The following is a 23,931-nucleotide window of genomic DNA, read 5'->3' as shown; positions in this document are numbered from 1 at the left end:
TTATTCTCAGTTTGAAGTAGCATCCATAAAAATCTGAATCTTAGTAATGTAGAGAAGTTTAGTTATTTAAAATCGTACTTAACAGACGAAGCTGAGGTAGCTCTACGTGATTTAGCATTAAGTTCTGAAAACTATCAAATTGCCTTGAACATATTAAAAGAATGCTTTGGTCGAAAAGATATTATTATAGATGCACATTAGGCAAGACTTTTAAACTTAAGTCCAGTCAACTTAAGTTTAAAGTTATCATATGACATTGTAGCATTGCATAGACTTTACTCAGAATGCAAAACACATATTCGAGGATTAGAAAATAACGGAATTAATCCTAATAGTTACAGTTGTCTATTGTATCCCGTGTTGTTAAAATCGACACCCAAAGATTTGTCCTTAGAATTTTCTCGTAAAACACATTCGAAAGAAGAAAATAAAATATCTGATTTATTGGAATTTTTAAAGATTGGAATTCAGTGTCATGAACGTAACGTGTACTTAAGTAGAGACATTAATTTAAACACTTCAGATTCGCGATTTCCTTTACGAAAACCTAATCAAAAGTATGGGAGGTTTAATAAAGCCACAGTTGAATATAGCAGGAAAAATAAATTAAATTCGAACATTCCTACTACTTCTGCATTTATCGTTGACGTAAAAAAATATATATAAAACCGAAAATAGAGCACGATTCTACCTCTTGTCCTTTATCGGTAGAACAGAGGAAATTAGCTCTTAGAAAATATGGTACTATATGTTATGCCTGTCTTTCAAAGGGGCACGTACATAAGCAGTGTAAAAAGAAATCTATTTGTGGAATTTGTAAATGTTTTATGCATCACGAATTGATTTGTGATCAACCCAATGTTTATTCTTCTTCCCCCGCTCTGGAGTCTTGTCAGACCGTCAACGCAAATAAATTAAATGTTGTGTCTTCCGTAGCATGTGTGAATGAATCAGATGATTGCGACATACTACTTGAAACATGCTCGGCAGTAATAAAAGTAAAAAGATTAATATTTTGTTAGATAATGCATCACAGAGATGTTTTTTGAAAAAAGAATTAGCTGTAGAAATGAAACTACCCGTTATTAGACAAGAAAGTGTACCTATTTACACTTTCGGCTCTAGAGTGCCAATACAAGAAACGTATGACGTAGTTCAGTTTACACTTTGTAATTTATGTGATTCAGACAAGAAAATAACGATTGAAGCACTTTTGACTGACTGTATTTCTGGATCGCAGTTTAAAGTATCACATAACAAAATAATGCAAATACTTTCGAGGAAGATCATTCAATTGTCACATAACAAAATAATGCAAATACTTTCGAGGAAGATCATTCAATTGTCAAACTTAAGTAAATTGCCAGGAAATGAATTGTCTCTGCTTATTGGAGCACAGTATTTTTGGGATATTCATACGGGAGAAAAACAGCAATTAAACAAATCTTTGTATTTGATTGATACTCTGTTTGGAAGGGTTGTTCAAGGTTGAATCCCTCCATCATATTCAAATGCGAATCGGGATATTTCTGTTATGAAAATTGAATGTTGCGCCGCATTAAATGAAAATTAACGAAATTTTGGCAGTTAGATTCAATGGGGATAAATGATATAGCGGAGATTTCAAATTTAATGAGAAATTTATTTCTCGATTCGAAAGTAATTTAAAATATGAAAATGGAATGTATACAACTAAATTATTCTGGGATGGTAAATCTGAAAACTTGTCTAACAATTTAGCGGTAGCAAAACGAAGATTTTGTAACTTAAGTGTAAAAATGAAAGAAAATGATTGAGTTTATAATGAATATAAGAATATAGTTCAGGAGCAATTAAAACTGAATATCGTTGAAGTATGTCCTTTCGGCTTAGAAAAGAATTCTTATTATATGCCTCATTCAGCTGTAGTAAGATCGGATAGGGACACTACGAAAGTCAGATTGGTTTTCGATGCATCGTCAAAATATAATGGGTGCAAATCTCTTAATGAATGCTCGAATCCTGGGCCACCGTTGAATCCCAGAATTTTGGATGTAATCTTGCGATTTCGCGAATATGAATATGCATTCAGCTGTGATATTCAGGGAGCATTTTTTACCATAGGAATAGGGAAAGAGGATAGAGACTGTTTACGTTTTTTCTGGCTTCCAGATGAAAGTAATTCAAAAACGTACAAGATTTTACGTATGACTCGCGTTCCCTTTGGAGTGACATCAAGCCTATTTATCCTTGCTGCGACTATTAAATACCACATTAGAAAATATAAACTTGAACAAAGCGAAACTTGTGAAATGCTTGACTCGGCACTTTATATAGATGATCTTTTTTACGGAGCAGATACAATAGAGAAAACTTTAGAACTTTCACAGAGCGCTGTAAAAATTCTTAAAGATGCGAACATGAATTTAAGAAAATTTAATACTAATTCGGATGAGTTGAGGAATTTATGGAGTGAACGAGGTTTGTCTGATGTGACAGAAACTAAAGAACGTCCTTTGAATGTTTTAGGCATAATATGGAACACCGAAGATACTTTTAAGTTAGATGCAAAACCCCTACTGAACATGTCTGTGATAGGAAGAATTCAAAACGTAGTGTACTTCAGACAGCTTCGAAGTTATTTGATCGTATGGGAATTGCATCACCTTTTATTGTTCTCATAAAATTATTAATGCAAGAAATATGGGAACTTGGTTTAGGATGGGATAATGAGCTATCAACTGACTTGAAAAAAAAAAAAAATGGGATAATTGGTGCTCTCAGATTTATCTGTTGAAAGATTTGACAATCGAAAGAAAATATTTCTCCATACCATGGAAGTTGGTGAAAGAATTAGACCTACATATATTTTCTGACACTTCTCCTAAAGCTTTCGGAGCAGTTGCGTAGTTCCGTTACGTGTCAAGTGATGATTGTATTTATACAAGTTTTATCACTGCAAAATCTAGAATCGCACCACTTAAAAGGTTGACATTACCGAGGCTTGAACTGATGGGAGCTGTTATTGCTTCTAGACTTTACCAATATTTGAAAACAAATTTTAAATTTCCTGTGTCTAGGGTATATATATATGTTAACAGATTCCTTAATCGTTCTTCATTGGATTAAAGGGAAAGCTTCAAAATGGAAACCTTTTGTATCGAACCGTGTATTCGAAATCCAGTCTAGAACTGATCCTGCTGATTAGAACGACTGTAGTGGGCAGGATAATCCTGCAGATTTCATATCTCGAGGAGTTACTGTGGAAACGTTTACGTCCAGTTCGATTTGGATGCAAGGTCCAGAATGGCTTCGGTTGAAGAATTGGCCAAAAGGCTCTAATTCTGAAATTCGTCTAGAGATTTCTCCAGAAGTATATCGTGAAAAAAGAAGTAAACTGGAAGAAGTATCGTCTTTTGTGTGCGAAGTGCAATCGAATTTGACACGTTTAACGGATTTGAATAGATATAGTAGTTTAAGAAAATTATACCATATTACAAGTTGGGTACTGTGATTTATGTACAACCTTAAATTTAAAACTAAACGATGTGGTGAACTAAGCACTGAAGAACTTAACGAGGCTGAAATTATCTGGACGAAAACTGTTCAAAGTGAAGCTTTTGCGGAAGAGCTGTCCTCTTTGAGACAGGGTAAAACAATTTCTAGGACTTCCTCTATTCTAGAACTGAATCCCTTTCTTAATAATGATGGGATAATGCATGTTGGTGGAAGACTTCAGAAGTCAAGACTTTCTTACCTTCAAAAACACCCAATTATTATGCCCTCAAAACATCACTTTGTGAATTTATTAGTGTGGGATGCACACAGCAAAGTGTTTCACGGTGGAAATTCTGAAACTTTTATAGAAATACGCGAAAAGTACTGGATAATTAAAGGAAGACAAACTGTTAAAAATATCTTAAGAAAATGTATTCTGTGTAAATGATTTAATTCTTCTCCTGGTGTGCAAGTTACTGCTCCTTTACCAGTAAATAGAACAGAAGCATTACCTTCTTTTTTCTGTAGTAGGTATAGATTTCGGTGGACCACCTTATGCCAAAGACAGTGATGAGAAAAACTACATCGTGTTGTTTACTTCTGGAGTAACGCGAGCTCTTCATTTAGAGTTTGTTGGCAGCATGACCACAGAAACATTTCTTCTTGCTTTTCGACGATTCATTGCTCTTCGAGGTCTATGTTCTCAGGTTTTGACAGGCAATGCTAAAACTTTCAGACGATCAGAGCTTGAACTTAAAAATTTGTGGACTGTCATTAGTCAGCCAACAGTAAAATACTTTTATGCCTCCCACAAAATCCAGTGGTGCTACATCGCTGAGAAAGCTGCGTGATGTGGTGGCTTCTATGAAAGACTAATTAAATCTGTAAAACTTGCTTTACGAAAAACTCAAAAAAACTACTTTATCTCTAGATGAGTTAGAAACTCTAATTATTGAAATTGAAAGTGTTCTTAACTCTCGTCTGTTAACTTATGTTTATTCTGAATTACAGAAACCTATGCCTCTAACTCCAGCTAATATGCTATTGGGGCACAGGATTAATAGTTTGCCTCCTGCCAGGCTTCATTTTGATTCTAATTTAGTTAATAGAAAAATGCTAATTAAAAGATTTAATTATCGAGAAAGATTCGTAAGTATGTTTTGGAATAAATGGAAAAATGAATACCTATTAATGCTGAGATCTGTTCATTATGTTAAACCTTCAGGTAAAATTATTGATTAAAGTTAATGATATTGTATTAATTTATGATGAAAAGCTATCTAGACATTTTTGGAAATTAGGAAGAGTTGTAACAGTATTTCCTGGCAGAGATGGAAAGGTAAGGTCTTGTGAAATTAAAACAGGTACATCAGTTATTAAAAGACCTGTGCAGCTTTTATATAATCTTGAAATGAATGAATAAATTTAATTGTTTATTATATGTGTATTAATATGCATTATTGTTACAGTAATATTACAGATATGTGATGAAAGTTTTAATGTATGTGCTGGTGTTAAGTTGCCAGCTTATTATCTTTATTATGCTTTATTGCAGATAACTTTACAAATTGTTTAAAGATAAATGATTTGTTTATATAGTAAATAAGTGTAGTTTCTTTAATATGTGAATTAATTGAACTTTACATTGTAAGAGTTTCTTTTGTTAAATTTGTATTAGTGTTTGAATGAACCCCTGGTCATTCGGGGGGCAGTCTGTAGAAACTATTGCACCAGATGGCGCTGTGTGCGCTTGAATTCCTTGGACTAGTGCAGAACTTTGAGGATTGCGAAAGGTGTAAAACGAACGCGAAACACGAACTAAAGTTTATATGTGCTTCTCTTTGTTTGTAAATGTATTTAATTGTGTCATCAATAAAATATAGAGAAAAAGATAAAAGGCGAAAATGTGTCTGACAGATAAGTGAAATTTCTTTATATTTTGATTTGAATTGAGTTTTAGTGACAAAGAATGTATATGCGCATTTACACCCTCTGCTTTTACAGATGCAGCTTCTGAATTAGTGCTTTTTTGTAAAATGATTTTGTTAGTCATTGACAAGTAAATCCTAACTTAACAGGCTTTTCAAATTTTCACCTGCATTCTAAAGAGAAACAATAATCAGGAACAGTTAAAAATTGGCTCATTAAAAAAAAATAAATTCATAAACTGAAGCCATTATTTATGCCAAGAAGAGTAAATTGTATTTTTTATGGTAGGCCATTTTTAGGCTTAGTTTAAAAACGTAAAAATGGGGATTTCTAATGATGTGTTCTTTCATTTTTTTAAAAATTTTATTTATGCTACGTTTCCAAACAAATATTAAGCAAATTTTTCCAAGTGAGATGCACTTTTGAATAAATTTCTTAGTAATTTATTTTCAGCAAAGGTCTTAATTTATGTTCCTAGTTTATATACATCTCTACCTACATCAGTGTGATACTAGCTTACAATCATTTTTAAGTTTTTCAAATTTGTGGAAATACAACTTAGATATCAAACATTTGAGTCTCTCTCAAAATACTGCTTTTTTTCCTGATGCCGAATTTTTTTTACCAGTAAAAATTTTTATTTGGAACTCTGTTACAGCAGTTTCTCACCAAGGAACCAAAACAATCATTATTTCCCCAATATCTGTCTCATCGGTGTTCAGATTTTCACGCATAATTACTTTATTCACGGTAAGGATAACTAATTTGACATTAATACATAGTGTTGTAAATATTTTGTATTTGGTGGATTTGAGCATCATACTGAATCTATATTGCACTCTGTGTTTATCAGGAATTAATTTTTTGCATCTCAAATATCTGTTGTTATTATATCACTCCTTCATAGGTATTACAATCCGAGAAATGTTTGTTATTTCTGTAGGCATTACTTCTATTATTTTCAGAAACATCTTCAACATTACTATGACAATCACTTTCAATTTCATTTTTCTGCTGTACCAGATGCATATTCTTGTGGCATTACTTGTTATTAATAATAGATGTACATGCTGCTGGAAAAGCATCATTATGCTTAGACTCTAAATTAAATTCAGAGTTGTCTTCCCCCCCCCTTTTTTGGTGTCATGAAAAGAGAATTATTTTTCTCCTCACTAGCCATGCTGTGAGAACAACTATCTCTTTTGTTAGTAGTCTCATTTTTGAGCCATCCTAAAATCATAACAAATTATTTATAATTATTTTTCAGAAAATTATTTATAAATATATTGATTTGCCATTCTAAAAGAAAATAAAGAAGTTATCTATTTCAGCAACTATGACAGTCTCTGCCTGATGGGACAAATATAACATAATTTTATTGGGACAGTAGACTTGCAAAATAAAAGTATTATAAACTTTATTAAAATAAAACAATGTAATTACATATTAATGGCATTAAAAATTGTACAATTTTATGTAATTTTAATTGAAATCAGTCTAATTTAAAAAATTATTGCCAATATTAATAATTATGTAGTTACATGCACCACAGGTTCGCCAGGAAAGGCTGAAAATTGAAAATGGTTTGGCTTGAGTTGCTTTCTGTTTTGCTAGATAACTTTAAATGACAGATTTTAAATAAAAGCAGAAGTTTTGTAACAAGTAATGCCTGACACAATTTTTGTAAGTGATTCTGGGGAAAACTTAAGTCAACAGGCCTTGAACCAATTAATGGTAAACCGTATTTCCTCAGTTCTGTTAATGTCATTTGTTGGTCCAATTGTATCTAGTTTATAAAGACCGTATGAAAAAATAATTTTATTAGATGCTGTCACTTCATTTACGTGTTGGTTGCAGTTAAATTTCAATCAAGCTCATGGTAAAAGTAGAATTTGTAAAATAGAAGAGCCAACATTATTTGGTTTTTATTTCTGATTTTCACCATGCAAATTTTGAGCTTTATGATTCAGTTTTTAACTAAGAAGATAGTAAAGCTGCAGCATCTGGTGGTTACATACAGTGAAAGAAGCATAATAGTTATAAAGTTTTTTAACCAGTAAAATTTATAACAAAATCTTGGATAAATACTCAGGTTCTTTGGCAAGGCAAATGCTATTATTTAGATATTACAAAGAACTGCTTTCATGTCAGTATAGTGCTGGCAGTCATGGCAAAGCATTGTGAATTTTCTAGCTAAATATGCAGCATATACAGTTTGAAGATAGTAGTTCCTACGTAATTAAAATGTCCGATAATATTCTCAAGTCATTTTATACCGAGACCTCACTTTTATGATAATTAAAGTTGTATCGTCATTAGTTTTTTTTTTTTTTTTTTTTTTTGAAGCAAGTCTGCAGTGCTCTTGCCAGGACTCAAACCCTGGACCTCTCAAATACGCGTTCAGTATTCTTCTCATTACATCACAAAGGCATGTGGGAAGGAGGGAGAAAGTACCTTATAAAATTGTTGAAATGCAAGAGCTGGTAAGTGGATTGCGACAGTATCATTTTTATACTATTATCACTGGATTGTTACTAGATTGCTAAGTGTCTCTACTCAGATTCTGAAATTGTCGCAGCGTAATTTCTTTAATTGTTCAGTCCATATGAAATTTTTTCTGTCACTATTCTGCAGCAGCAGATCATAAAGTTACAAACCTTTCATTGCACATTTCTTATAAACCATGCCTGAAATATTCCATTTAAAGATATGATTTGGTTATTTATGCAGGAAAAACTTTAGTCTATTAAATGAGCTCTAGGAGGAATCGTTTCGTAGAGGACTTTAGAGAAAAACTGGCTGATATTCATGCTAGGCAGGATACCTTGAAATGATGGGCCTTGAAAATCCCTTGCAGCCAGGCTGTACAGTCACTGGGAGCCAGACCTGCCCTTAACTACCAGCATTAAGGAGTCTTAGTCACTTATATGGGTTCAAAGACTCAGTCTTGTACCGGTATGAATTCTTGTGTTGGTCGTGCAACAAAATTATTTTTAAGGTGAGGTTATGAGGTGTTTTCATTTTGTTGAAATCCATTTAAGTTCTGTGTGAATAACATATTCAAGTAAAGGAAGACCTTCAGACAGGATGATGTTCTTTTGATTCCTGAATTTTTTGGCTGGAGGGTGGGTGAGAAAATGATGGATATTTGAATCCTTTTCTTTTTCTACAAATGTGTGCACACTTGATCTAATGTTTTAGATTTTGAAATCGTTTATTTTTCTTCCCTTCGAATTTTTTGAGAAAATGTATTTTCCTCTGCATGGTGTTAAAATTATGCATTATTAAAATGATACATGATTATCTTTATTCAAATTTTATAAAAGTAAAAGGAATCCATCCATCCCTATGAAGTATTTATTCTTAAACATGCTTACTACATTAGTTTGCTATGTGCTTATGATAAGAACTACTTTTATATTTGCATTATGATGTAGGGTTTCCCTTAGTCCAATTAACCAATTATTCAAATTTTTGTAATGTAAACTCCGCAACTTCCCCTCGCATTTCTTCGCCAGGATGCAAATTTAAAGTTAAGTGAAGTGAGTTTTTAAATGGGTGACTCTTGGAGTTTATTCAGAGCAAGTTTTCGCTAGCCAGCGCACATTACGAGTCTGTCCTTGCTGTTACGCGAAGTGCTGCTAAGCCTTTTTTGGCCATTTAAATAATTATCACGCCGGGTAAGTTGTCGAATCAACCTAGTTTGCCTTGACTTAAAGTGCTAGTCCAGCACTACTCTTTAGCCTTGAATTTATTGTGTAACGATTCTTAAGTTCCACTGCAAGTTGTTGGTGTTATTGTAAAGCACGAAGTACGTGCTTTTCATTTCATAGTTGATAATAATAATAAAGGGTTATTTTTACCCTTCTTCTATGTTGTTATCATTTATGCTTGTGCGAGAAGTCACCAGATTCTTTGGTAGGATCTAGTAGAGTTTATGTGGCCAAAGAGAGTATGATCCTGTAATGATAGTTATTTGACTAGCTGTAGGAGGCACTGCGTTATGTGATCGCAATTAATGTTATTGGATTACCAAAGTCCTATACATTTCTATACAGAAACATTGAAAATACATCGCTTATTGAGATCAACAAGTGAGTTAATGTTATCCAAATATTATAGAATGATCTGAAGTGTGATGATGAAGAATGATTTTAATCTGAAGTTAAGTCTCAGAATAAAAGATCAGATTGCCAGATTTGAACAAAAGATAAAATTGCCACAAAATAGATTGTAAAAATTTCCAAATGACAGACTTGTAATACAAAAATGGCAAGATTGACTAGACTAAACTATTTAATGGAGTGGAATTCTAGATGACTGTTTTTTCATGCCAAAATATCTGCTTGTTTTGAATTATACAGTTTTTTGAATATTCTGTTTGGAAAATGCTCATCTTTATATCATTTATGTGTTTAATCATTTTTATCATGAAGATGTCAACTTTTTAAGAGGTGTCAACTTTTCAAACCACTATGAGCAAATACCAATAATGAGTTAGTGGGTTGTTGCTGTTAACTTGAATATTTCTCAACCAAAACAAAGCAAAATTCAGATGAAAACATGAAACCGATGCATAGTGAAAGAGATCATAGTGTTGAGGAAGCGTTGGAAATCTTTGTGACCAAGGTGGGGCAGTCATTGTCCATTGATGCTGCAGAAATTTGAAGTGTTAGTTGTAAAAATTGGCAAAGAGAATTTTGTAGCAGCAGATGGCTGGTTTCATGATGAGAGAAAAGTAAAAATGTTATTTATAGATACATTCATGGTGAAGAAAAAGATGCTAATTTACCTGTTTCAGAAGCATGGTTGTCAAATGAATGGCCTAAATTGTCTGTGAAGTACTGTCCAGGAAACATTTATAATTAAAAAACAGGACTGTATTATCCTACATTGCCACAACATACATGTTTATTTGAAACTGAAAGTTTGAAAGGATGTAAATTATCAAAAGATCACATGATTCTCATGCTGCATCAATATTTGGGGTTAAAAAATTAGTAGTCAGAAAAAGAACAAAAGCTCTCTTTAAAGAAGTAAAGAGTTTACTAGTGGACTATAAGTATAATTTAAAGGTGTGAATGACATTAGTAATTTTTAATGAATGTCTTTTGAAATGGGATAATGAACTTAAGAATGATGTCTTGAACTGATAACTGTGTAGTACATACTCTAAACATATTGTAGTTATATATTTTCCAGGAAACACTGCAGCCATACTTGAGCCATGTGATCAAGGTATAATTAGAACAATGAAATAACTTAATCACCATGAAGTGAGTGCCCTTTATAACAAAAATGATATGGATATAGTGCAAGTGAATTAATAAAGAAAACTAGCTTTCTTGATGCGCTGCATTTTCTGAACATGTATTGGAACAGTTTTAAGCATGCCAACGTTTTAATAAATGATAAAATAGAGGAAGGAAAAGATATAAAACGTCTCCAACTAACAGGAATTTAATGCTTGGGTGGATATTGATGAAAAAGTTAAAATGCTGCATCAGTGGCAGAAGAAGGTATATGCCAGTCCTTTTCTGAAACAAATCCAAGCTCATCATATAATAAACTTTCTGAAGAAGATGAGAAAATTAGTGAATTTCTTACAAATACTGAGATAAGATTGCCCTACAAGTGTTAAAATCAGGGGTACAGTGTTGATAAAATAATTTCCAGGAACATTTATTCACATTATGTATATGAACAGCTCATAAAGGAACTTTTGCTTAACAAATGCAGGCAAGCACTATTAATGGCAACCCCCTAATTAAAAATGCTGTGAATGTATTGATATGTTTCTATTCATATTTATACTATAGTAAATTAATTCTATTTACATTTTGCTCATTACTTAATGTTATGAAAATAGTCATGGACAAACATTATCACATTAAGTGGTGTCTATGATATATACTTATGGTTCCTGAATAATTCTAACAAGTATTTAGAATGCATGCAAAATGTCATTGTTCTGGATTTTTAACTGCATTTTGTGATGTTTAGTATTCTCCATTTTCATCATCATCATCATCATTATTATTATTTTGCTTGCTTTTTTTTCAAACCATGCTTTATTGCCTGCACTATCTTAATGCCACTATGACTTTCAATTCATTTTTTTTATATTCTATACCTAACAATCAGTCTTCGGCTTCCTAATTTAGAACTTAACTCATTCTTTTCTGTTTCACTGTATGTTGAATTGAACCACTTCTTTACTTGTTGCTGATGGTTTAAAGCAGATTAAGTACTAATCATAACTCTAAGAATCATGCTGCAAAAAAGAATAAACTCTTTGAAAGAAAAAGATTTTATGATAGCCCCCTCCCCCCCAAAAAAAACGAAAGATAAACTAATTGTGAATGTACTAATCATGTTAATTTCATCACAAATTCATAACAGCTTCGTATTCTTTACTACATAGCATAAAAACAGGGAATTTTCATGTCCTGCAACCCCCCAACAGTTTCATAACAAAGTCTTGTCTTAAAGATGCTTGCACTTTTATGGAAATCTGAGACTATTCGCAAAAAATAAGAGTTTCATACAAGCATTAAGGTTATAATCTTCATGATACTGATTCTGAACTTCGTACGAGCGCCATGAACCTTTGGTCTTATGTTGGGGTACCCCTATACTTTCATAAACAATGATCAATTACGGAAAAGGTACTACTATCACCTTTTTTCACATTGGCCGTGCCAGTGAGACTAGGCCAGTTTTCCTCTGACTGTGGCTTTTGGTGCAATCATCAAAAGTAAAATATCAGTATTTATTTTGATTTTTTGTGTGTAAGAATTCATTTCTGAAGATTTGAAAAGAAGAAGAAAATTGTTTCCTAAAGGAATATTAGAGAATTACTAAAGGATTTAAAATGTAGGACAAATTTCTTTATTTATTTTGTTTTAGTTCTAAATTTGTTTCACTATGTTCATTTTTATAGACTTTTAAAGAGCTGTTTTAAAAGTATTATCTTTTCCAAATCTGTGCTTTATCATTTTATTTACATAACCTTAACTTTTATCCATATTAAATTTTATTTTAGGCATGGACAGTACCTAATATCGCTTCTTTCTGGCAGAAGAAATGTTATTAAGGTTGTATACTTTTATAATTTTATATCATAATCTAAGGCAGCATTTCATTTCTTAAACTATGATTCACAACCCCAAACGGGATCACAAAGCAAAATATAATGATGGTGAAAATTTAACATAGATGCATGAATTTAAAGAAACATTGTTTGCAATCCCTTATCTTTAATTTAAAATACAGTCAAAAAGTCTTTAATCCGGACTTGTCGGGGCTTCGGCGATTCCGGATTATCGATTTTTCCGGATTATAGATAATCATTTTAAATCTGGTAAGATGGCCTTCAGAAATTATAAAATATGAAACCGTAGTTTATGAAACAAAGAGCAATTATGATCTAAAGGGTATGAAATTTTATAAAAAAAAAAAGCTTAATATTTATTTGTTTACTTTATTAAACATTTCTTTCAACGCGCGCATGCATAAAGCATACATTACGGATAGTCGAAATTAGAAAATTGCAACCAGAAAACTATTTGATTTGTATTCGTGATATTTATAATGACGAGGAATTTGATTTAAATCATATCAAAGACGGAGTACATCGAGATGAAATACTACATTTAGTAAGGAATTATAAGCCGAATAAAATAAAAACATCTGCTCTGAAGATAAGGATAGTGCTGACAGATCAACTCTTAGTTCATTGCACGCCGCGACGTCCCTCCGCGCAGAGCAGCGTGAAATTGATAAACAGATTTCGGAATGGTTAGAGAAAGAAAGGAGCCTTTATTTATTTCTTTCAATTCCACTTTTTGTTTGATGGACATCGAAACATGCTTTCCCTTTGTCGATCTTTGGCAGCTCCAGCATCGTAAATTATATTTGACATAATCGAAAGTTCAAGCTTACTCTTATAAAATTGCTCTAACAGTCTGCAAAAAATAATAAGCGAGATCCAAATCGAAGATATTAAGGAACAACGCAATCTGCAGCATTAACCGAAATAGATGATTTTAGCTTAGCTTATACCGCACATTATACATAAAACGTGCATGCATAAGCGTATTATGCGCATGTGTCTGTGCATTATGCGTTGACGCATGCGCAGAAAGTTTGTAGTTTGGAGGTCCGGATTATGGATGTCCGGATTAACGACTTTTGACTGTATTACATTTTCTGTATAGTGTAATTATAGAATTGCCAAACGCCCAACTATAATATTGCCAGATTATAAACTTGCCAAATTGAGCTATAAATTATGTTTGTATATTGATAAATATCAATAAGCACATCATCATAACAGTGTTGCATTGCAACTTTCACGTGTTAGTTATTTCAGAATCAAAATATGCCAGAAACATAAAGTACATAATGTTCTGCACCATACAGTGTGCGGGGAATAAGGTCACCACTGCTATGACTAGTGTAGTGATAAAGCTTTTCGAGTAGATTGTCAGTTTTTTCTGTTTCTCTATAACGAGTGTGTATGTCACAATGACTATACAGTATTGTATTTTGCTGTTTTACGTGACTAAGGTTGATATTCATTTGAATGATTATTATGAAATATGTTATTTAATTGATATTTCAGAGAAAAAGTACTTTTTATACATGGTAAATGGTTAAACTTGAATAACAGAGGTAATGAAAGATGCAGGGGATAATGCTACAAAGTCTGTTCAAGCAGGAACTAGCAATCAGGAAAAGGCATTTAAATTTATAATTCAAATTATAATTTAATTAAAATTGAATTTGTAATTTGGCTACTGAATATGAATAGCTTCAAGAAAGTCCAATTCACCAATGGAAGAAGTTTTCTGTATTATTTTTGCACACTCGAAGTCAAAATTGTGATTAAATTCCCAACTATGATTAGCTGTCGAAAACTCGTTAATTTCGCCTTTTCAAACATAAGATCTGTGTTCTTTGTTGTGAAACTTTAATGTGTTTTAGTTTGGCATTTATATCTCAACACACTGTGTGTTTTATAGCTGAAAAATATGATTGTAAAGCTGAAATTGCAAAAATAATTATGGATCAATTAGAAGCCTTCATGAAGTTTTGCAAATTTTTTACATCTGATCTTGATTTAAAAAAGTTAGCTTGGATTCAAAACTACTTTAGAATTGATATTGATGAGATTAAGCCCTTGCCATATAAAGCCCAAGAGGAATTTGTTGAGCTATCGAAGGATTCAAAATTTGAATTTCCTCAATAACCCTTGTGCGAATTGTAGATCGGACCTAGAAATGAATTTCCTTAAGTTTCTGAAATGGCAGATATTCTTCTGCCATTCAGTAAACACATGTGAAATTGCATTTTCGGTTTTAATGCTTAGTAAATCCAAATATCATTAAATAATGGAAAACATTGGAAGCTGCTTTATATCAAGCAGCATCAAGTGTTACCAAGGTCTAATTTGTTATGTAGGAAAACAGAAGTGCATCTGTCTCATTAAAACATGATTTTCTTTCACTAATTTTTGCATACTTGAAACAACTCCTAAAACTACTTCTTTTCATATGTGTATTTGTTATAAGTATTTTGAAAAAATATTTATTTTTGTAGCTTTATTTTATTTTTAATGTTTGGGGTCGCAAAAAATATTCATGTTAAAATGGGTCATGAAGGAAGAGAAGTTTAAGCAGTGCTGATATGGTATCTCCTTGTAGAACTTAAGCATCTTCCATTTTAAATCAACACTCGGATTTAATATTCTGTTTGAAAAGTAACCTCTCAGCTTCAGTATTGTTTTTTTAATAAAAAATGTATTTTTATTGTATAACTGCGCTAGAGTGACTAGATTGGAATTTGTTTATGGTCATTATGATAGTTGTGGGATTTGTATTAGAACTGAGATTTTATGTATGTTCACTGCTTGTTTAAATTTTTGTGGAATCACATCTGTTTGTAATACGTCTTAAAACTATATAATCCTGTTTTACAGAAACATGCAAATGAACTTTTAAATGATTGAAAATGTAGCATCATTATGTAAAAATATAACTTTCTGAAGATAAACTAAAAAACTAATTTCTGAAGATATTCTTAAGATTTTATAGCTACTTTCTAAATTTTGGAAAGACTTAAAGCAACTGCATTAGCCTCGAAAAGTTAAGCATACGATGGTAAAATCAAAAACTAAAAAACTTAATATCCGAACATGTTCTTCACTAATATAATTGCTAATAATGTTAACAATTAGCTTAGCTGCTCTTAACTGTTAGAAAGACCTAAAGCAAATACACAAGCTTCCAAAAGTTAAACATGCTATAGTAAAATCAACAAAATTGGGAAAATAAAGCTTTTGATCAACCCCAAATTCCTGATGTAGGCTGCAAATGTGCTTATGCATGAAAGAAAACAAGCAATATGTTTGAAGATGAATATGAATGATGATGAAGATTTGATGAATTATTTTTATGTTTTATTTTTACAAATTATATGAAGATGTCATATTTGAGTCATTAATAAATTAATGTGTAAAGCAGGAATTCACTACAGGTTCGATATACACTTATGGGGTTTGATGAGATTTTAAAGGGGGTCTGGATTATTAAGGCATGGATAGCCAAATATGTATTGGCAATTCATCAGCATAATGAAGATTTAATTTTTAATATTTGATTAGATGATACATATTAATAAAGTTAATAATTAACTGTTTTTGATATAAAGCTTAATTCTACAAATAAGTGAAGTCTGATTCAAAAAACATGGGTATGCTAAGTTTTGGAATTTTTAAACCCAAACTAAAAATTGTTACTGCACGAAAATTATTGACTTTTCCCTCTTACCAATTGGAAACAGGTTTTAGTCAAACCTATAAATTATCATAAAAACCAAGAAACAGGTTGAATATTTCTGGACAAGGCAATTTAAGAATTACATTAAGGAATTTTTGCCAAATATTCAAAAACTTGTTTCATTACATCAAGCACAGCCATCACATTAATGAAAATCGAACATTTGTGCAATTAGAATCTGTAATTTTGTGTCTGACAACTTGTTTATATTTGTAAAATTAAAAATAATAAGAATAAAAAATAATAAAACATAAGTCTAATTAACCATTTTTTTTTTTCAAAAGTGTTTATCTTATTCTTAGTTTGTAATCTGTAAGTTACCTATGTGCAGTTCTTCGTATTGTTACATTGTAAGATATATATTATAAAGAAAAATCTATAGGTGTTGATTTGGTTGCAAGAAAAAGTGTTAGGAATCCCTGGTTTAAAGCTAAAAGCAAGTAAATATAAATGTGAAGGGGTTGATTTGGTTGGGGGGGGGAAATGGTTAGTAAGCTCTGGTTTAAACTAAAAACAAGGAAATAAAACTTGCAAAACAGGTATCTGACCAACTTTACAGTGATTGCCAATGCTTTCAATTAGGTGTTAAAGTTTCAGAGGTGCTAGTAATGGCATTCATCTGTTATGGCAGTAGTTTGCAGTTGTTTGAGATTGGCTGGAGGAGGTAGAAGTGAAGAGACAGCATGCCTGAGGGTATCCTAAAGATTTTAATAAATTTAAGGTCAGGAGAATACTGTAGCCACTCCATATACAAGAAATGCCTTTGCCGTTCAGATGCTCATTAATGATGTGTCAATGCAGAGAGACATTATCTTCTGTAAGGAAGAAATTAGGACCAACTGATACAGCACTGTCTCACAATGGCAAGAATGATTTTGTAGCAACATATAGTTGGATTGCAAAAACAAATGTAGCACTAGACTTCATCCTGATACCATGCAGCTGTCGCAGAACTCTCTAAAGATGTGCAGCTGGGTGTGATATCCCTCTGAAGTACCAGCTCACACCCCGATGCTGTCATCTCTGAATGCGGGATGTTCTGGGTCTGATTTCATGTGTCTCATTCTGTCCAGATCCTTACCTTCTTATCATCTGATTCCAGGGTGAATCTTGATTTGTCTATGAACAGGAGGTTTCATCAATCTGAGACAGTCCAATTGAAATAGTGATGACACAACTTTAATCTTGCCCTTCTGGATTGGAATGGTTAATGGAACCTAAAAATGTGGTAGTCAGGCTTACAATATCTTCACGTGAAGCCTTCGGTGGCAAGTACTGGCGGATATCGTGTAAGTAATGCTGCAACATGGATGTAACAGTTGTGGTAGTTACATGACAGTTCTGCTTGGCTACAGGTGCAAGACACCCATCTTCAGAAAGGGTGGCAACCCTTGGTTGACCGGGCACAATTATCCAGACAACCAGTTAGAATTGTTTCCACATTCGAGAAGTCGCCAATATTCAACACTAAAGAAAAGAGCGACATCTTTGACTGACCTGCTTCGGTTTATCTTATAGCATGTCTGCATACTGCCTGCCATATATCTTTTTTCAACCTTAGAGACATGAAATAGCATCAAAAATCATCTTAAAAAAGTTATAAACACTCTTTATCAGCATTTATAAATGAACCTCCTTAAATTCCTCAGAATACCTTCAGTTACTGCCTAACGAGTATATGGCTGTAATGTACAATATTTGCATACTGCCAACTACATCTGCAGCGATTAGTAGCCGCTTAAATTTTGCTAACTTTCGGAAACTGGTGATTTGCATTGTATGCTTAATTTTTGGAAGCCACTGTACTTTAATATTATCATTTCTGCTCTTGTTTTAATTTTCTAGTTTAAACTTGTCTATGTAAAGAAGAATTCTTATATCTCTTAAATGCTCAATTTTAAATAGATGGGTCTGCCTATGACTTATGAGGTACAGTTCATCTGTAACCGCTGGCATGGTACTGCCAGAATTCCTAAAGCTTACTTCCCTCTTCGTACATATCATTTTAATGTGTATGCTCTTCATGGATCAGGCGAAGGTCGTCACTACGAAGCTTTATTTCCGGTGCCAAGAAATCGGTTTAAGCAACCAGACTTGTAAGCTTCTTTGTTCGGATTTTCTGGTTACTTATTTAACAGTTTAGATAAAGCCTGTATTAATGTTGTTATTTTGCATTTCAGGCACAGAATAAGGGCCTTCGGGAAGCTTTATTTTTCGATAATTTTTCAGGTTAATCCTGCCCTTACCCTGTCTGATGTATGGCGTGAAGCTGTAGAAAATCATGGTATGTTGCACAGAAAGTAATTAAAATCTCAAGGTTGGATTTTTATTTTAAAAATGCATATAAATTTTTGGGATTTATAAAACCGTTTTTTTTTACAACAGTACTTTTCTTAGAATTGATTTAGAAATTTATATGGAATTATGAACGTTGTCTTAGTTAATTATGGCACAGCACACTAAGGTGAAGGATGCTTTATGAAGAACCTTTCTGAAGGAAATTTGCTCATGCAGAGATTATTGTGATCTGTGTATAGCCAGAATTAGGGATTTTTTACATTCTCAAATCCGGAATTTCCAGATTTGTTAAATGTTCAATCATCATCTTTCTCAAATTTCGTATTAGATAAAATTTATCATTCAGAGATTACATAAATTGAAAACTCATGGACTATGTAAAAATATAACACCATATTAGACAATTAAATCGAAATTTAAACAGTTAAATTGTAGAGAAATACAAACCACTCATATTTTGGACTGCGAAAAGACTGAAAACAGAAATACCCAGTATTGGCAAAATTGATTACATTTGTTTCAACTTGATTCCATGGACCCATTTAATATATCGCTGATAAGAATGAACATGCTTCAATTGTGTTAGCCTTGTTATGGAGGCCATAAAATATTTATTTTCATATATAAAAATACGTGCGAAGCTTTTAGGGCAGAAAATCCCTTTGATTGGATACAGTCCCTCTGATAAGATAACTTTTGGAATAGCTGCATAGCTGACCAAAATTCTTCATACTCCATATGTCATTCTGTTTTTTTCTAGCAGTACCTTATCTCCAACATCTGCTGATATGCATACTTCAAGCTCTGATCTATTCCTAAAGGTTAAAGTGAAAAGCCATTATCTACATTAAAATTTTTGCTGACTATACTGAACTTTAAATTGTTAAGAATGGAAAATGTAAATGCTGTAGTCACCCGTTAAAAGAAAGGAAGCTAAACTTCATTTATATGCATAAATGTTGGAAACTAAAATTGTTGCCCACTAGTGTCCACCAAGTAATTAAATCGCTAAACAGTTATTAATTTAGTCTGGGTTTTGAATCCCAGTGAAAACACTGGCCTGCATGTTTATTTTCATGGTTTTCTCCATGTGTAACGTTTATACGAGCCAGTTTCCCTCAAAAGTCCTTCACAGGGCATCCCTTCAGATACCAGAATGTGCATTGGCATAATCAAATAAAAAAAGCCAAAAATGCTGGTTGCTTTGGGAAATAATGCAGTAGAAACATAATTTGTAATATGTTAAGAAAATTATATTTTTGCCTAGCTTATGAAATTGTTTGAAAATATTCGTGTATAATTGTATGTATACGTATCACATTTACGAGGGCTATCCAGAAAGTAGATTACGTTTTGGAATAAAAAAATAAACAAAGTATAGGAAACAAATTTTATTATATACAGATGAAAGCCACACTCAAATACTACTTTTCTACATAGTCACCATACAAATTAAGGCATTTATCGTAGCGATGTACGAGCTTGGAAATTCCTTCGTCGAAAAATTCGGCCGCCTGCGCCTTCAACCACTTCGTTACCTCTTCTTGCCTTCCATCTTGCACAAAACTTGTGGTAACCAAGCTTTTCGCTGATGATTTCGTGCAACAAACTTCGCGAAATTTGTGGAAAACTCAAAGAAAGTTCCGTTATTGTGAAATTTCGATTTTCACGGACTTTAGCATCGACTTTTTCGAGAAGTTCGGCGGTCACTATGCTGGGTCTCCCACTTCGATCTTCGTCGTGAACATTGGTTCGGCCATTTTGAAATCTTATGACCCACTGACGCACTCCACCTTCAGTGATAATGTTGTCCCCATACACTTCACGAAGCTGCCGATAGATTTCTATCGGTTTACAGTTTTTTGCAGTCAGAAACCTTATTACTGAGCGCACCTCGCAGCTCGCGGGATTTTCAATTAACGCAGACATTTCAAACCGTCACAGTATCTGAACGGAGCACAGCACGAACCTCTCACTAGCACGGCTAGATGCAGACTGAGCTGCGCAACGCTCTGACCCCAAGATGGCCGCGCTAGCCCCGCCCCTAGCGGACACAGACGGAAACGTAATCTACTTCCTGGATGGCCCTCGTATAAAATTATTTAAAATCGTGCTGGATCTTTACAAATAATTTTCAGGATTTCTGAAATGGGGTTACAATTAACTCTTTAATATTCCCATTGCACATGAATTGGTCAAATTTATCTCTTATCAGTATGTTTCTGTTTAATTTTTTAAAAAAATTTAATGGTGAAGAAATTTACCCCTTTATTTGGATCTCATTCTAGCAAATACCTTTTTTTTATTTTATACAATGATGTTTCTAATATTCTTAACCATGATGTAGAAATATTTGTAGTAATTATTTAAAGGTCTGTGATGATTAGAGTATTTATTCATGTACCTGTTTTCTATAGAATATTTTAATACTGTTATTTTTTATCGTGTGAGTGAATAATTTTTTAAAACTATTTAAATGTTGTAGAAAAACTGCATTTTCTTGTCAGTGGTACTGTTCATATACTCATTTTCATACTACTTTTATTCTGGTATAACTGATTGTAAACGAAATTGTGATTCATCTTTCTACACAATTAAATACTCAAGTACTATTAAAAATACTTAATGTAGGTCAGGGGTTCTCAAACTGTGATCTGCAGGTTTCAAATGGACCATGGGTGTTTTCCTAGATTATACATTTTTTTCTTTTGCTCTGCATGAATAAAAGAATGCACATATACAGGGTGATTCTAAATTATTTTTACAAATTAAGAGGGGTGATAGTACTCATCCAGATGAGCAATAATTACCATAGAACATAGGATCACATTCCACTCTGAGAGGCAGAAAAGAAGAATATTAGAATTCCAACCTGAAGCGTGCAACAGTATTCGGAAAGCGAAAGAACGAGACCAAAAGTTGCATAATCAGTTTAGCGGAAAATACCCAGAATGTGCACAAAATAAAAAACTTGCCGTTCGAGTGTTAATTAGAGCTCAGACTTTGATGGCAAACACTCAAAAGCACATATTTGTTTCACAAGGTCTCAACCTCGTAAATGATTGCAACAAGTTAATTATCTAATCAAGGGCTGAATATTATCAAAACTCCAACTTCTGCTGTATGCCGAGATTAGCATGAAAAGTTAATGCTGTGTTCTGGCTGTCAGAACTCGTGTCCGCTTCAAGGGGAATGAGTGCAGTACAGTAAGTCCAGGAGGACAGAATAGAAGATGGCGAAGGAGGAATAAAATGCTCAGCATACAGCAGAAGTTAGAGTTAATTGATAATATTCAGCCCTTGATTAGGGAATTAACTTTTTGCAATCTTTTGCGAGGTTGAGACTTTGAGAACCAGAGATATGCATCTGAGTGTTTGCCATCAAACTCTGAGCTCGAATTAACACTCGAACGCCAAGTTTTCACTTTTATCTGTTTTGTGTACTCTCTGCGAGTTTTTCACTAAACTGATTGCACAACTTTTTGTCTCATACATTCGCTCTTCCATCACTGATGTAAGTTCAGGTTGGAATTCTAATATTCCCCTTTTCTGCCACTCAGAATGGAATTCGACCCTATGTTCTATAGTAATTATTGCTCATCTGGATGAGTACTATCACCCCTCTTAATTCGTAAAAGCAATTTAGAATCACCCATTGATTGTATATAATTTTAGCATTTTAGTTTGGTGTAATGAGGTTTCCACAGTTAAAGGATAACGTGAATGCTTTTCACCATTAAGTGAGTGCAATGATTTCTCACTAGTATAAAACTCGAATGCAGACAGAGCATGCCTCTAAAAATATTCTTTTTAAAGAGTGAAATGTTTAATTTGCTTTATGATTACATTTTCCCAAATCTTCAGTAAAAAAAGAAATGACCTGATGAGCTAACATTTGATGTGGCTGGTTAATTTTTCCTCACTGAGAATTTCTGTTCTGTGAATGCTTTCTTTAAAAAATAAATAATAATAATAAAAAACTGTTGTAGGTCATTTGAATATACTGAATGTGTTAGAAAATGCCTGTAACTGAAAATTCTTGCATTTACAGTAAATTTGCAACTAAAATACAAATAAATATGTAATTTTTTTGGCTATCATTCTTACTTTTAAATGCAGTAAAAATGATATATTAAGATCTTCTTAACCTTTGTTTCTGAACTGAATTCATTCTCTTTCCCCCTTCTTTTATATCAGTAAGACCCAAGACATGCATGCATTTGCAACATTTGTAGAGAACGTGATTTCAAATTAGTTTCCTGATTTTCTAGTAAAGATCCATGGGCAAAAAATATGACTTTTCTACATCCTTGAGTTCTGCTTTTAACCACCTTATCAATGTTATTCATGCATAAATTTAATATTTTATTTCTGACATAAATGATTTTTGCTTAAGCTTATTATTGAAAATGTAAAAATGCCAGTTTCTTAAATGTTGATTTATAAATTTATGCAAGAATTGCAGAATCGTAGGTAACTAAAAGAGATCAGAAACAGACAATTTTACTGCAGATGCTACTCAACATTCAGTTTCAAAATAATCTCTATCATCATCCAGTACCACTGTCAGCATTCCTGCAGCTAATTTATGCCCTGGCAGTAAATATTGTCAGTCTTGGACACACAAAGGTCACGGTGGAACAGGTGGTAATTTATAGGTACTAGGTCTAGCGAGTACAGTGTTCCTCAGCCAAGTCTTTGAATGGTATTCTTGGTCATCTTTACCACGTGTAGACTTACTATGTCACGAAGACAAAACATATCCTTGCAATTAACCAATGCTGACTCTTCTGCAATGTATGTTGTACTTGTTACAACTGCTATGAGTACAGGCCCTCTGTGATGATGTGGCATGGTGGTAGTAGCTCATAATGCACAACTTGGGACTAGTCCACCAGATACAGCATAATCTTACATGGATGCAGAAGTGGTCTTGAGGTGTAAGGCACAGGGTCATGTGATGACCTGTCTAGTATGTTTGGGAATGTCATTTAACCACTTTTCATTACCTTTGAGCATTCTATTAAATATGGAGGTGTTGCAGTTCCAAGAAAGCAGAGGCTGTCACTTGTTCCTTTTTGGCTGCTAGCAATGCGTAGGATACCCACTTGCTCAACTAGTAATGTCTGACTTTTCTTCGGAAACCTTGAAGCATTTGACAAGTTCACCACATATTGGACTTCTGTCTTCCTCTGTGTCTGTCTTTAGGGCCTTGTTATCTGACAATCCATGCCCATCGCAGGCTTCATCAAAAAAGCTCAGACCTTCTGACCTGAACTTCTGGACCCAGTGCCTGGTGGTGTATTCGTTCATAGCTTCCCCACCAGCTATGCCTAACATACTTTAAACTTAATGCAGCTGTGGACAGGTGTACTTTACAGTAAACA

General features: G+C 33.2%; 1 protein-coding gene across 3 annotated transcripts in view; it reads left to right on the top strand.

Annotated features, from left to right (window-relative positions):
• LOC146993131 (UPF0462 protein C4orf33 homolog) overlaps positions 1-23,931 on the top strand; it is an 88,751-nt gene that overhangs the window by 51,100 nt on the left and 13,720 nt on the right. The window contains exons 4-6 of one of the 3 annotated variants that reach the window (XM_085808325.1): positions 12,452-12,503; positions 18,153-18,343; positions 18,477-18,531. In XM_085808325.1, the coding sequence (XP_085664451.1) occupies positions 12,452-12,503; positions 18,153-18,343; positions 18,477-18,522 (289 nt within the window). In that variant the 3' untranslated portion in view covers positions 18,523-18,531. Of the gene's footprint in view, positions 1-12,451; positions 12,504-18,152; positions 18,344-18,427; positions 18,532-23,931 lie in introns of all 3 variants that reach the window. The other 2 variants (XM_085808324.1, XM_085808326.1) reach the window with 2 other exon arrangements.

This window comes from Stegodyphus dumicola, chromosome X1 (genome assembly GCF_044657685.1).
Source record: "Stegodyphus dumicola isolate Sdum_Otavi_A_Nest chromosome X1, ASM4465768v1".
Classification (NCBI taxonomy): Eukaryota; Metazoa; Arthropoda; class Arachnida; order Araneae; family Eresidae; genus Stegodyphus; species Stegodyphus dumicola.
This window is presented reverse-complemented; position numbering and strand designations above follow the sequence as displayed.